At 31.1% G+C, this 15839-nt stretch overlaps 3 protein-coding genes across 3 annotated transcripts; 2 read left to right on the top strand and 1 right to left on the bottom strand.

Moving 5' to 3' along the window:
• The first annotated feature begins 1263 nt into the window (after positions 1 to 1263).
• On the top strand, positions 1264 to 3166 carry LOC101210758 (GDSL esterase/lipase At2g42990). Its single transcript, XM_004140081.3, has 3 exons — positions 1264 to 1681; positions 1776 to 2265; positions 2883 to 3166. Exons 1-3 carry the CDS (start codon positions 1328 to 1330, stop codon positions 3074 to 3076), a joined length of 1038 nt encoding a protein of 345 aa, XP_004140129.1. The 5' UTR covers positions 1264 to 1327; the 3' UTR covers positions 3077 to 3166.
• Positions 3167 to 6514: 3348 nt separating this feature from the next.
• On the top strand, positions 6515 to 8412 carry LOC101210513 (GDSL esterase/lipase At2g04570). Its single transcript, XM_004140080.3, has 3 exons — positions 6515 to 6982; positions 7114 to 7603; positions 7684 to 8412. The coding sequence occupies exons 1-3, from the start codon at positions 6602 to 6604 to the stop codon at positions 7875 to 7877; spliced, it is 1065 nt and encodes a 354-aa protein (XP_004140128.1). The 5' UTR covers positions 6515 to 6601; the 3' UTR covers positions 7878 to 8412.
• Positions 8413 to 13295: 4883 nt separating this feature from the next.
• On the bottom strand, positions 13296 to 14436 carry LOC101210265 (ethylene-responsive transcription factor 3). The gene has a single exon (XM_004140079.3). It carries the CDS (start codon positions 14148 to 14150, stop codon positions 13506 to 13508), a length of 645 nt encoding a protein of 214 aa, XP_004140127.1. The 5' UTR covers positions 14151 to 14436; the 3' UTR covers positions 13296 to 13505.
• Positions 14437 to 15839: the final 1403 nt, after the last annotated feature.

The raw sequence follows: 15839 nt of genomic DNA, 5'->3' as shown, positions 1-15839 counted from the left end.
ACTAAGATTGTTTGTTAAACCAAAAACTTGGATTATGTAAAAATAAATCATTGTTCAAGCAATTTAAGTTGAGGTTCTGTAAGACCATTTCTCCAAAAAAGATGATGTTTTGAGTTCAATAATATATCCATATCTCTAAATGATTATTGAATATACATTCAGAGTATTTCTTTCTGTCATTTAATAATGAAAATATGTCTCCCACATTGTGGTGGTCTACTGGTATGGCTATGGCCAAATAATTTCTTATCATACAATTGTTGCATAATTGGTAAGATGAAATAACTACACCTGTGGTTTGATTACTTTTCTTTAAGTGCTTCCAAACATATTTTTTATAGAATAAAAGTACAACGGGAAAGGTTAGAGGAAAATCTTTCAATTTAGAAAGATAGTAGAAGTTATATGTAATTACTAATTAAATAATTTAAAATTAATCAAATCAGAGAGTATATCAAAACCAAGAAAGCAACCAGCAATGTATCTTCTCTCTCAATGAGAATATGGAGTTATTGCCTTCCTTAACGATTATATACTGTTTCCCTTTAGTCAAATAATGGACTACATCGTTGCACCAATTAAATTTTCGAGAGTACCAAACAGGCCTTAAACAAGTTAGAATTAATCAGAGATCAGAATTAAGAAAGCAGTTCAGTTTGATAGTATTCTCTCAAAGAAGGTATAGAGTCTTGTTGGTCTTCTTAGAAGACTATGCACCAGATAAACTGTCTTACAAAATCTGTCTACTTCTCTTATGGAAAGATATAATATAAGAGCTTCAACATGTTGGGTTGAGTTTGGTGAGTAAAAATATTCCACCACCATTTAGTTTACCAAGAATTGAAGAGGTTTAGTATCTCATTTGTTTCTTACTTTAAAATCAACCATCTTTTGGAACGTTTCAGCCTTACTAATATATCTTTGGATACATTATAACTTCTCCAAATATATGTGCAAAGTGTTTGGGAATTAAGAGCTAACATATACTTAAACAGTTCTTAATTATTCTAATTCTCAGTAGAGTTTTTGTATTAATTTTGGTCGCCATCCACCTGGGTGGCAGTCATAACTGAAAACCCACCAAATTAACTATACACAAAATATACTTTGTTGGCATTTTGCATGTAGATTTTGTTGGACCAACGACCCTTCCATCAAAATCCTCATTAAATTTCCCACCAAACCACAACCTCTCCCTCCTTTCTCTAAATTTATATCAAAATTTAACCCTCGAATTCATCACATCTTCTATCACTCTCCATATATATTATAAATATCTTCCATTTTCTTTCCCAAAGAACACTTTTTTTCTCTCATAATATATAATATGTCTTGTTTATTGTTGTTGTTATTGTTGTGTACAACTTTCACATTGACATCCTCTAAAATTCCAGCTGTTATTGTGTTTGGAGATTCATCTGTGGATTCAGGGAATAACAATGTGATCAAAACATTGTTGAAAAGTAATTTTAGGCCTTATGGACGTGACTTTCTCTCCGGACAACCTACCGGAAGATTCTCTAACGGCAAAGTTCCGCCGGATTTTATTTCTGAAGCTTTTGGTTTGAAACCAACCATTCCTGCTTACTTAGATCCTGCTTTTACTATTGCTGATTTCGCCACTGGAGTTTGTTTCGCCTCCGCTGGTACTGGCTTCGATAACTCCACCTCCGACGTCCTAGTAAGTTTTTTCTACCAACAATTAATACGATAAAATTCCACTTCGTCGTCCTTTTCTTTCTAAATTTATTGTTATCTTTTTTTAAAAATTTCAGAATGTAATACCGATGTGGAAAGAAGTGGAGCTTTTCAAAGAGTATCAAAGGAAACTAAGAGGATATCTTGGGAATGAGAAGGCAAATGAAGTAATAAAGGAAGCATTATATTTAGTAAGTTTAGGAACAAATGATTTCTTAGAGAATTACTACACATTTCCTCAGAGAAGACTTCAATTTAGCATCCAACAATTTGAAGATTTCCTATTGGATTTGGCAAGAAATTTCATCAAACAACTTCACAATGATGGAGCCAGAAAAATTTCATTCACAGGACTTCCTCCAATGGGTTGTTTGCCACTTGAAAGAGCAACAAATGTTATGGGCAATTTTGATTGTGTTGATAAATACAATCTTGTGGCCTTGGAATTCAACAACAAATTGGAAGCTTTCGTTTCAGATTTGAATACTCAACTCCCTGGCCTTACCATGATTTTCTCAAATCCCTATCCTATCTTTTATCAAATCATCACCAACCCATACTTATTTGGTAACAAATCTTATAACCCTCTTTTTTTTTTTAATCTATTATTTATTATATTTATCATATAAATTTTCTGCTCATACCCGAATTCATAATTACCTAGATTTGGTACTACCTTTGATATTAATTTCTGTCACAGACAAGCCATGGACAGGTTAGCATTTTAGAGTGTAGGGTTGTTATATATATTGTAGGTTAATTATTTCGATATATATATTATCTTTTGTCTGTACTAGTACTATTAAGCCAGCCATTTACATTGTGGCTTTGGAAGGAAAATATGTGAAGAAGTTAGTTTGGTATAATTAGGAGAATAGAAAGCAGAATTTATATAACAGATAACATTGTATGCATTTGAAAAAAATTAGGTGATACTCATTCAATCACTTCTCAACAGATCTGGCAGCCAAATTTAGTGATTCATTTATGCTTTCTTGTGGGATTTGGTAGGCACAATCTTTAAGACACTGCCAACCCTTCTTTCTTTCTTTCTTTCTTTCTCTCTTTAAACCATTGATGCCAAATTTAATTTATAATGCCCTAGAGGCTAAGCTAAGGCCACTACTACATTTAATTTACTCAGTTTCTATATATTAATTTTTGTGAAATGTGGGTTTAATTAGGGTATGAAGTGGCTGGAAAGGCTTGCTGTGGAACAGGTACATTTGAGATGAGCTATTTGTGCAATCAAGAGAATTCATTTACATGTCCAGATGCAAATAAATATGTGTTTTGGGATGCCTTTCATCCTACTCAAAAAACCAACCAAATTATTGTCAACCATTTGCTTCCATCTCTTCTTTCCACTTTTAGTTAACTCATATCATTCTCTTCCTCTTTTCATTCATTTATAAAAATTAACAATATTCTATTTTTCAATTATTAATTCCAATAATCTTTTATTTAATTTGTTTCTCTTCTTTTCATTTTCATTATCATCTATCTATCCGTTTCATTCTTTTCATTCCGTCGTCATTAATATTTTGTTTTCATTTAATTTCTTTCGTTTCTATATGTATATAGTTGTGGAATGTTTGCTACCTAAAACACCTTACCAACATCAATACGTTGAGGATCAAAAGATTCATAATTGAAACTTCTTATCAATTTGTATATTAGGAAATTCATTGCTTATAACATTGACAAGTATTTAGGTTTAATGGATGGATAATTTTTAAAATTATAATTCTTAATCTATATACGAACAAGCAACCATTAACAGTTCATCGTATATGTGGTTTATTTTTATTTATATGTACTGCTGCCAATTTTTGAAAAAGTAAATATGTAGGATTTATTTTTACATTCGCCAATGGCACAGTTCATAAACCCTCAAGGAACAGAAAGACTTGCTCTCATTTTTAATTAACTTCACCATATTACAATAAACAAGTTAACAATTAAAAATATAAAAATTTGAGGCTCTATTTGGTAATGAGTTTGGTTTTTTTAGTTTTTGAAAATTTATTTACGCTAAAATCAACTTTATAAACTTAGTAGTAATTATTGACATGATTTTATATCCTCGTAATTGTTGTACTAAATGAAATACTACACTCATTTCCATCTCTAAACTTCTTGCTTCAATATATGCTTTCTACCATAATGTCTTCAAATTTCACTTCTATATGCTTTCTACCATAATGTCTTCAAATTTCATTTCTAGATTTGCTTCCTTGTCTATTTCTTACAAGGGATTTATATACAGAGCAAAATTTTGTAAACTATAAAAGATTATATTGTTTTTAACTTCTTTAATTTGTTTTTAAAATTTGACCAAAAATTCAACTATCATGCTTAGAAATAGTTAAGATCAGTATAACTTTTTTACTTTACTTTAAAAAGAATAAGTAAACCATAGAAAAATTGAAGAAAAAAAAAGAGATTCATTTTAAGAAATCAAATGGTTATGGACGTATAACCCAAACTAGGGTTGTAAAAAATAAAGGAATAGAAAGAGGGTTAGGCTAAGTCCAAAATGAAAGGTCCAACCACACTCCCAAAGACTTCATATTTGTAATTGAGACGACACTCTACAATTAATAGAATGAAAGTAATGAAACATTATAATACATGTGAGTGTGAGATGAAAAATTAACATAATTTCTATTTCAATTTTTAGTTTAAGCATGGCCTTACGTTATAAATTTTAGTATGGGAAACTAAAGTATTTCATTAACAAAAAAAGTGAAATATAAAATGACTTTACATACAATGGAAAAATGAAGTAGCAAAAAGATGGGAAAAAATCGTGAGACGAGTTCCTACCCATACAACTTGGGGGTCGAAGATAGAAGAAAAAGATTGTGATCTAGTTCATGGTCTATTAGAGGTAGAAGAAGTTATATTGGAACTCTCATGGACATAAAAAAATATTGTATTTTTTTAGGAATATGTATTTTAGTTTCTTTTTATTTAAAAAAAATAGAAAAATAACTTCCTTATTTTAGAGATTTTATTGATATCTTTTTTCTTTCCAAAAGATAGATTTCTTGCATCATACGAAAGTTTTTAAATCGCCAATAATATCTTTCCTTAAACGGGTATTATTTTCTTGTCCGCTTCTATCTCTTTCTTCATTATAAAAGGAGAGGTTCTTCATTCTTTAAGGTATTCTTCGAAAACGTCTCTCAAGCTCCAAGTTTCGTGAAGAATCGATATCAATAAATGATTCCAAGTGCATCCGTAATAAGAGATTTAAAGAATGTTTAGTAAGTTGATATTGGGTTAGTTTCTTCACCCGAGTCTGTTTATCTTCATTAAATTTAAATTTAAATACAATTCAAAAAAGTTTAATTATTTTTAGTTTACAGAAAATAGCTAAACTAGTTATAGGGGGAGTGACCTCTAGATGGTTGAAAGTGTTACCGTAATTTAAATCTTAAAAAAATCTACTTATATGAGCTATAAAATCTCATGGATTTAACCGAACTAGATCAACAAAGTTTGTGTGTTGTTTTTCTTACTGTTCCTTAAGAAGTTACTTTGAAAAATCATACTATTTAACTTTTTAAAAAATGATCAACAAGAAAAAAGACATCATTAGAAAAACTAGAAAGACATATTCTAGACGGACTAAAAGACTAGGACGTACACTCTGCATTTTTTTCAAAGCAAGTTCACGACCAACCACGGGTGGATTTAGTATAGGCCCAGGGGCTCGTCCCGCTTAACCTTATTGTCTTTATATAATGGGTATAAACAAAATCAATTAATGTTTAATATTTGTAGGTAGTTTAATAGTAATTATGGTTGTCAGTCTCCTTTGCAAACCAGAGCTCAAAATAAGTTTTATGGATTCGTTACTGCGACCAACGATAGCAACATTGTCTGCTAGATCTTCAAAATGTGGCTCCAATTTAGGGGAACAATATCATAAAGCAAATAGTAACACATCTTGAAATAGTGTAAAAATAAAATTTTAAATATAACTAAAAGAGAATTGATATTTGTTAAATTTATTTGAACAATAGACTTGCTTTCAATTCGTAGATAAATAAATAAATAAAGGAATCACGGAGGCCCATCTCCACCTCCTTTTCGGTTCAGTCCGACGCTCATGATATCGTCGTTATCATGGGCGGTTCCAACTACCATCCATTATTAATATATTAAACTCTCCACATAATTTCTTCATTTGTTCATTACGACGTGTCGTTTCTCAGCTTGAGGTAGTTGGGAAGGAAACTGAAAGTGATGCTATGCTATGCTTATAATTACTTATATTTTGCCAACTTCATTAATCATCCTCTTCTCTCCCTTTATTTTTCGCTCTCCTTTTTCTAGAATTCCATTTAATGCCTTTCTTCAAACCTTTTTTTATTTTCAAACCATTTAAAACATCATAAGAAAAATTAGGTAAGGATATGCTTTAAATTAATATGTTATAGGAATACCTTTCCAAAAGTCAATCCTCAAATTACTTAGAATATATGTTCAGTATTGTATATGGTTAAAAGAAAACTAATGCATGGGAACGTTTGGTCTATACATTTTAAAATTGACGTCGTTTTATGTCCTAAAAGTATCATATATAACAAGAGAATTGTATTTGTGGTTTAAGTTAGAAAGTTTAGGAGATTAAGTATTGTAGAGTATACATGTGTGTATGTGTACGTATGTATGAATATGATTCCATTTAATGTTTGTTAGCAACAATTAAGATCCACCCAACAACTTCGCCACACTTAATAGTTTCAGTTGAAAGCTTACATTTATTTCCCTCCTCCAATCCCAACAACCATATTTAATTATTTAGTGATCCATTGCTTCCCAACTCTTCTCTTTCAGTTTGATCAGCAACACTTTGTTTTTTTTATTCAACCCAAAATCAAAGTTAATTATGGCATACAATGTGTTCTTATGCTTTCTAACTATTATTGTTCCCTTCCACCTTTCGTCGTCTTCAAAAACGATAACCGAAGCAAAGGTTTCAGCAGTCGTAGTCTTCGGTGATTCATCGGTTGATGCTGGAAATAACAACTTCATTCCCACCATTGCAAGAAGCAACTTCTTTCCATATGGTCGGGATTTCACTGGCGGAAAGGCGACGGGGAGATTTTCCAATGGAAGAATTCCCACAGATTTCATTTCTGAGGCATTTGGGTTGAAGCCAACTATTCCGGCTTACTTGGATCCTGCATATACCATCTCCGATTTGGCCACTGGACTCACTTTTGCTTCTGCTGGAACTGGCTATGACAATGCCACTTCCAACGTTTTGGTAATTTTCCCAACGTTACTTTTTACTTCTATATACTCTTGTTAAAAGCATTTTCAATAACCCAAAGTCTAATATTGAAACCTAATGATTATATCAAATAAATTTATGAAATGGAACTTAATTAATTGCAGTCAGTGATACCATTGTGGAAGCAACTTGAATACTATAAGGAATATCAAGCAAAGTTGATAGCATATCAAGGCTCATCCACAGCAAATGAAACAATAAAAGAAGCTTTATATGTTATGAGCTTAGGAACCAATGACTTTTTGGAGAATTACTACACAATGCCTGGCCGTTCATCACAGTACAACATTCAACAATACCAAGACTTTCTCGTCGGGATTGCGAGCGGGTTTATCGAGAAGCTTTATAGCCTCGGCGCTAGGAAAATATCTCTCGGTGGTCTACCTCCGATGGGGTGCTTGCCGTTGGAAAGAACAAGAAACCTTTTTGGAGGCAACAACTGTTTGGAGAGTTACAACAATGTTGCTGTGGATTTCAACAACAAACTCAAGGCTTTGACTGTGAAACTTAACAAGGACCTTCCCGGCATCCAGTTGGTGTTTTCCAATCCCTATGACGTTCTCCTGAGCATGATCAAAAAGCCTTCTCTCTACGGTAATATATAATTAACGTCATAATAGCTAAAGGGTTTGGATTGATTCATTGATTAATTAGACAAATTTCATAATTGACAGGGTTTGATGTGACATCAACAGCATGTTGTGCTACTGGGATGTTTGAAATGGGGTATGCTTGCAACCGGGACAGCATGTTTACTTGCACAGATGCAAACAAGTACATTTTTTGGGACTCATTTCATCCAACTCAGAAAACCAACCAACTCGTCTCTAGTTATGTGGTCAAAAATGTACTTTCACAGTTCCTGTGATCAATTAATCTAAAATTTTGGATGTTTTTGAAAACTTGTATTAGAAAAAAAAAACTAAAAAATGTTTCTGAAACTTGTTTACATAATAGAATGGCTTTTGTTCAGAAAAAAAAAGGTAGAAAAATGTCTTTTCAACAGTCATATTTGGTCGAATACGACTTTTGGAGAGAGATTTCAATATCTTTGGACAAAATAATATTTCTATTCATGTTCGAATAAGTTTCAAAAACACTTCATAAATTTCGAAACCTACTATATGTTTTAGGAAAAATATGATCAGTACCCCTCTGATATAGTACTATAGACTTTTGCTTCCAAGCAGCTTAAATATATGTATGTATCAAATAGTATAAACTTGTACTATGTATTATATATTAATATATATAAGTTAAATATATAATACATTATAAGCCTAGCTAGTTTCAACTAGCCTATAGAAGCTAGCACAAGGCCCAGGAGCTTTGATTGGATTTGTTTATCATTCACCTAAGAATTTTGATTAGTAGTTTAAATCCCCAAGCTTTGTTATATGTAATATAAGATACGTGTTTTGTTATATACATGACAGTGGTAATATGCACTAAAAGATCAATAATAATAGCCAACTGTGGTTTATTTGATGATCAAATATCACATATACAGTAGAAGTTAACTATATGGTTTAAATGATTTAGGTTTGTTGATCTATATGAAATAATTTCTAAGCATTTAAAAACTCATTCTCAATAGGAGATAATACTCTAAATCAAATAATTTGAAGTTCTTGGAAAAGTCTCCAGATTTACATGTTAAACCCAGGAAAAACAAAAAGTATAATAAGGTCTGCTAGCTAATTGGTTTAACTTGTTGAGGTTGAATCATTATTTGAATTTGACTACCATTTTGAAATCAAGTTTTAGAATAATCGGTGTTTAAACGGTTAATCTCATGTTATCACGTAAAATTATCAAAATACGTATCCATATCAGTCATCTACTTCACTTTCCACTGTGGTTATCATCGGCTACCACTGGCCGCCCTTCGTTGATCACCTCGATAACCTACTATGGCAAAACTTCTTGCATTCATCCCTAGTGACATCTACCAGTGACCAATTCCATCACAACTGTTAGCTATGGTCACATTCGACGATACCAACCTTGATAGTGAACACCACTAACTCCAGTGACCAATTTTGATGATTCATCCAACAACTAACTCCATCAATGACTACCTTTGATAGGCAACTATAGGGTCCAATTACGTCAATTATCTTCAATGGTCAACTCTTGACAACTAAGTGTGTTTGTTGGAAGTGATAGTTGGAGAATTAATTTTAGAGAAAGAGATTAATTAATTTTAGAAAAAGAGATTAACGTATAATTGATTTTTAGACAATTAAACGGTTGATATAAAACTTTTAAGAATGATCATTTTCATATATTTAGAATTAATTTTAAATCATTATATTTGGTCCTCGAGTGACTCAATTTAGTAATTGTATTTTCGATTTGGGAAATAATCATTTAGCTAAATAATTGTGGTAAATATTTGTTTCTACTTTTAATGTTAAATTCTTATATATATATTGAAAGAAAATTCAGAACGTAAATAACCGTTTGTTTTATTAACAATTTAATGATCGATAATTCTTTTGTTTCAATATTTAAAATTAAAATAAAAGCAAATGACTAACCAACAATATTTTTATAAAAGAAACTAAATTAGAGAATAATTTTGAGAGTGATTGACCACAAAATTGCTAACAAAAATCATGTCACTTAATTTCTTCAAAATTTTAAAACTGTGTATAGGTGTAATTTTGACACGATCAAAGTCACTTTTTCTCTCACCAAAATTCACTTTTCCTTTTAATGAATTTAATAAAAATATAAAATCATATTTTCTCTAAAATATTATTATTGGTTAAGTATTTGTGAGTTTTTTTATTTTTTAATTCTAAATATTGAACATAGAATATTATTGTCTACCATTAAATTGTTAATAAAAAAAAGTAATTGTATATGGTTTGAATTTTCTTTGGACATCTATATACAAACATATATATCCATGCGTATAAGAATTAATTTAACAATAAAATTAAACAAATAGAAATACATCTCTACCATAATTATTTCTCAAATAAAAAAAACAATTACTAATTGGGTAACTCTAAATTAATTTTTGGAACCAAATCTAAATTTGACCGTTTAAACATCAATAGTATCTAAATCTCTTTTTCTAAAGTTAATACTCCAACTATCACTTCACACCCGTTTTTCCAAAATCGATTTTAGTTCAGATCAAACACATCATTGGAAGAAAAATTGATTTTGACAAGAGAAAATGTGGTTTTGACCATCTCAAAATCACTCTCAAACACACTATGAGTGTAATGACCGATTAGACGGACAAAAAACCAACCAATAAAGTGCTTTTAGATTTGGAGCATAGGCAAAAGTGGCAAAAGTGGCAAAAATTTTAATAAAAATTAAACCTTTAACCCAATAGTATGAGATTTTGCAAAAATGACAAATTTGATTATCCCAATTTAAATGAACATTGAAAGCGAAAAGTAAAAATTACCCCATAATTCGCTTAGTTTCACGTGCAATTTGATTGTTATGTACTGCTATCTAATTACCTTCTTTTTCTTTTTTCTATTAGCTAGTTAACGGTTAGTTATCTAATTGTCGTATGATCACCTATTTAGTTAGTAGTTTTTAATATTGCCGCCTAACTACCTTCTGATTTCTATACAATTACCGACTATTTTCTTAGTATCTGATATCATTTGATTACCAAAACGCTATCTTATTATTATCTAATTATGACCAAAATGCTTCTATAGTTAAAAATACATGATTGTATTAGATTGTCATTATACCGACTCTTATTTTATTGTTTGATTAGAGTGTTATTTGGTACTTGTTATTCTTTCATCATCAAACTAATTGTCATTTGATTACGTTCTATATTTTGTCAATTAGTTAATAATTTATGATTGCTTTCGGATTGTCATTCAATTTTTTTTTTCTTCTAAATCAATCATAAAGAGGGATAAATATGCAAATGAAAGGCTTGTCATCAATTGTTTTCTTAATTGAGATTTTTTCATATCTTTGGTTACTCAACAGGAAAACATTAAACAAAACGACATATGTTATTTAATTTAAACCAAAACGACATATGTTATTTAATTTAAACTAACCTCGATTGAATTGGTTTTCTAAAATGTATAAAAAAAAATGCACTTGAACCGTCAATCGAGTTTTTAATTTAATAAAATTTTATTACTCTTTTATTTTTCAAAATTTTTCTCCACTTTAGATCATAACTCAAAAATAAAATCTTCGTAACCAAATAAATCAATCCAAAACGAGATTGACTTCAACAAAATCAAAATTACGAGTTTTCTAAATTGTTACTTTTCAAATATAAAACTAAGAAAATATACTATTTCTCAAATTTTCAATTTTTCTAATGATTCAAACCCATAAATGAGGAATGTTGAAATAATTTCAAATTTATCATTAGGTGCAATTTAATCTATTGCCCTCAAATTTGAAAATCCTTTCAAACTGCATCCACATGCAAATATATAACTTCATTTTGCTATCCAATGCAACTATAGTTTTTAATAATAGTAATTTGAAATGGATAGAAACATTATAATCAAATTTTGTATAATCAAATACTCCTGATATAGCCAAACAAGAGTATTTTGTTGAAGACAATTTGTATATTAAAGAACTTGTTTTAAATGAAAATAACTTTGTTGAAGAACACTTTTTCCCCAGTCAAAAGAAATTCATAGTATCAATTTAAAGATATCTAACATGTTTTTGAACTTTCCTTTTATGTTGTATTGGTCCTTGAAGTTCAAAAGATATCAATTTTCTAACATCACCTTGAATACCCTGGAAAGAGTACAACCTATTAAATAATGATTCCTCATTTTCTTTTTCTTTAACTTAAAATGATTTGCTTTGTCCCTTCACAATTTCTTAAACATGTCTTCATCTTTCTTAAATAGAAGTGAGACTTGAAATTCAGAATTCTACAAATAACAAAAACCCAATGTTCATCGCTATATTACACCCGTTTTGACTACAATCTACTTTCTTTTTTTAGTATTAATGCCTCTAATATGATCTTTATAAACTTAATTTGCCAAACCGAACTCATTTATGATGTCACTAAGCATTTGTAAGTTATAAGAAATATGAAATCTTCCTCTCTAAACGTTCAAAATATGCACACAAACAAAGCAACACCTACCAAATTAGAGTAAAGGGTAAATCATATTTTCTTGAGCTAAAAGAATAATAATATTAATACAAAAACAATGACCTCTTCCCATGGATACTTCCTTTATAAAGAAAGGCAACATTATTGAATTTAAATTTCAAATATTAAAAAAGGAAGTAATCAGAATAATATTATAGAAGGGAAATATTTAAGATTTCACCAACCCCTTTCAACAAAACTGGCCACAAAATAAATACTTTACAAAAATTTCAATGGATCAATAGTAACCATTCTAAAAATACTTTACCAATATTGTTTCAACTTCCAACTCAAAATAAACTTATGTGTATTAATTATTAATCCATCTAACATCCAAAACATCTTTAATGAAATGAAAAAATTAAGATGAAATTAACGAACTTAATAAGCAATTAAGAGAATAAAAAACAATCTAAGTACTTATGGAAAAAACAGTCAACATGGAATAATTTTCCAACCCAAATTCAAAAGGAACCAAAAAAAATGATAGCTAAAGCAACATATTCTTCTCCTTTTTGGGCGGCTTTAGCTCTCATACTTTCGTGGGGATTTGAGCAAACCCCATCTGAAGAACAGGTTGAATTTGGGCTCAAAAATCTACTACATCCGTTTGCTTCTAAATTCTAATTTACTTTTTAAAGAAATCTGAAAATTATATTTATGAGTCATATTTTAATTCAGTCGTCCCATCAATATGATAGCATGCTTAATATGACATTTGATTTATGGTAAAGATTTCAATATGAAATGATGAATATAAATGCCTCTAACATGTGCAACAAATTGGGGGAAAAAAAGGTAGACTAAGAATATAGTAATTATGTGTACCAGACGCAATAATAATCCATTGAAGAAAAAGGGGAGGAAGAAATGAGAGAATCCAAGGGGGGGGGGGGGGGGGGGGGGTTCGATTTGAGAGGAACTTTAATTCTGTGGAATTTCCCAAATAGAGATGAAGTTTGAATCCTGATGCTTATGATATTTTCCTATGAATTGATTGAACAAGGTGAGGTGAAATGAATTTCAGAATATGATGAATTATTTGATGGGGTTAACGAGATGATTAGATCAAAATGTAGAACTGCTTAGAAACATTCATGGATTAATTTCTTTCCTTTTGTTTAGAGACACAGAGACACAGACAAGAGATTTAGAGAACTTGTGTTGGTAAAATCCAGACGCTAATCTACATCAAGAACTAAGAAATTAAGGAATGGAGAAGCAAATTTTTCTCATTCAACAAGCAGCAGTTGAGAGACAAAGTTATCGTTTAAGTTCTACCCAATCGATAGGAATGTTCAATAGATAATGGAGAGAGTAAACCTTTTGGTATTAGTGATTGAGAAGCAGGATAATATATCAAAAATACAGAGCAGTGGCATGAAGATCATCACCGGATAAATCGACGTCATGCGGCGGCGGCAGTGGAGGAGGTAGATTCAGATCGAACGGCAACACTCTACGAATTGACGACGAGTGAGCATATTCCTCACTGTCATCAACAACCGAAGACGACGAATCACAGTCGCTATGGCAATCGTCGGGAGCAACCTGCGGCAGGGACTTCCGGCGAAGCTTTGGAACCGACGGAGCCGGAATCGAAAGCCGTGGACCGCTAAATGACTCCACGGTGGAGCTCAGACTACTCGATGTAGGTCTATTAACTGGAATAATGTTACTAATCTCACAGAATCCACCGGAATCATGAAACTGCTGCGAGAATGGAATTTGTTGATGAACAGAGATAGTAGATGGATGCAAAGGGAAGTTCGTTTTCGCCTTCGGTCCTCGAAGGGAGAGAGCAGCTTCATCGTAAGCTCTGGCAGCATCCTCCGCCGTATCGAAGGTACCTAGCCAAACTCGAGTTTTCTTCCAAGGATCTCTAATCTCGGCGGCGTATCGTCCCCATGGACGCTTCCGAACGCCTCTGAATCGGACTTCTTTAACAGGTTTTTGGACTGATTCTGGCACCGTCAATGGATCCGTGGCTCTACCTCGCCGCATGGATGAATAATAAGAAGAATACTGAGTGTTTAGGTAAAAAGGAAATGAAAATCAAGAGGTTCTCGGAGATGGTAGACAAAATGCAAGGGAGTTTTTGCAGATTCCTGAATGTTCAAGCTACCACCTCCTAAGGAAGAACGTTACCGCCGGTGCCTGTGCCGGAGCTCCATTTCTTTCTTTGCTCTAACGGCTTTCCTCCTCCTCTTTCTTCTTCTTCTTCTTCTTCTTCTTCTTCCTCCTCCTCCTCCTCCTCCTCCTCCTCTCTGCTCTGCGAGATTGGCGTTTTCTTGCTTTTGTTTATTACTATTATTATTATTATTATTTTGGATAAGAGCTACACCGAAGTAATTCCGGAAAGTACCAGAATGCCCTCCATCCTTCCTCTTATCTGATTATGAATAAAATAAAAACTAAAAAGAGATTAATCTTAAAATATATATACTGATTATATTTTGGAAATAAATGGTAAATAATATGGCTTTGGAATCTATATAAATTAATTAATTTGATTCCCATGGTTTAAGTTTGATATAATCCTTGGCCTTTAATTTTTAAATAGTTTTTCTAATCGATTTTATATAGTTTGAAAAGTTTTTTTTTAATTTCATTTTATTGTTTAGTTATTGTTGTTGATACAAAATATGTTTTAAATTTGTATCAAAATGTTAAAGTAACCATTGGACTATAAGATTGATGAAACTCAAGTATGGGTCAATTTGAAGTTAAGTCTATTTATGAGAATTAATTAGTTAAATACTTCCTCTATTGCTATTAAAGACATTTCAATGTTAAGTAAAGTATGTAAGATTTATTTAGCTCATTGCTTAATATGGTATTAGAAGATAAAAGTCTTCCCCTCTCTAACTTTTTTTTTATTCATTTCTTTTCTCTTCCAGAAAATCAAAAACTTCAATTTTTCTAAAATATTAAATTCTGCAACCATTGTTCAACCTATAAAAATCTTGTTTAGTTGAAAACACCTGAATAAACTTACTTAATATCGACTTTATTCTTAAGGCGAATGTATTTGTTCTAGGGCATAAAAGTTTGGTATCTATTTTTAAATTGAAGTCTTTCTTATAGTTATACAAATTCTCTTCTCTAATTCATTGACTATTGTTGTTGATAGAACCAGAACCAAGAATCGATGAACGCACAAAATGGATGTCCAAATTTGAGATGAGAATGGTATCCTTCACCAAACAATTTTTTTATTATACATACATATTTGTTTATCTATTTATGTATAGTGAGTAACCTTGGTTAAGAGCTACTATTTTGCTAATTTTATTTTTTTTAAATTGTGTTTCATTTTATAATTAAATTAACTTAAACTTTTTGTTAAATTTAAAATAAATAATTATTATTAATTTAAATGTCAAAATTTAATCCTAAATAAAAAATAGAAGCTGAGAATTTTTCCTCGAAGATGGAAATAAAAATTCTCCACGGGACGAGAACGAGGAATGCACCGACATAGCTCCGTTAATTTAACTTCTCAACTACGGGTGTGGTGAAAAAAATTGTGATTATTGTGAAGTTAGGGTCCATTGTTCATCGATTTTTTTTAATCTTGTTGAAAATAGTATAGTCGAACTATTAAAGTAAAGTGTTCAAACTTGATAATGCTTCAAAGTTAGCAGTCACTGATTTTTTCATCAAAAGGAGTTTTGCATTAGTTTTCTAGTG

The sequence above is a fragment of the Cucumis sativus genome, chromosome 6, assembly GCF_000004075.3.
Source record: "Cucumis sativus cultivar 9930 chromosome 6, Cucumber_9930_V3, whole genome shotgun sequence".
Lineage (NCBI taxonomy): Eukaryota > Viridiplantae > Streptophyta > Magnoliopsida > Cucurbitales > Cucurbitaceae > Cucumis > Cucumis sativus.
The sequence above is the reverse complement of the archived record's forward strand: the minus strand, read 5'-3'. Positions and strand labels throughout refer to the sequence as shown.

Excerpts from the sequence above, each read along its gene's own strand:
- LOC101210758 (XM_004140081.3), top strand. The coding sequence starts at position 1,328 with ATGTCTTGTTTATTGTTGTTGTTATTGTTGTGTACAACTTTCACATTG. Across the intron at positions 1,682-1,775 it reads ACTCCACCTCCGACGTCCTA|AATGTAATACCGATGTGGAA; the intron begins GTAAGTTTTTTC and ends TAAAAATTTCAG. Across the intron at positions 2,266-2,882 it reads CACCAACCCATACTTATTTG|GGTATGAAGTGGCTGGAAAG; the intron begins GTAACAAATCTT and ends GGGTTTAATTAG.
- LOC101210513 (XM_004140080.3), top strand. The coding sequence starts at position 6,602 with ATGGCATACAATGTGTTCTTATGCTTTCTAACTATTATTGTTCCCTTC. Across the intron at positions 6,983-7,113 it reads ATGCCACTTCCAACGTTTTG|TCAGTGATACCATTGTGGAA; the intron begins GTAATTTTCCCA and ends AATTAATTGCAG. Across the intron at positions 7,604-7,683 it reads CAAAAAGCCTTCTCTCTACG|GGTTTGATGTGACATCAACA; the intron begins GTAATATATAAT and ends CATAATTGACAG.
- LOC101210265 (XM_004140079.3), bottom strand. The coding sequence starts at position 14,150 with ATGCGGCGAGGTAGAGCCACGGATCCATTGACGGTGCCAGAATCAGTC.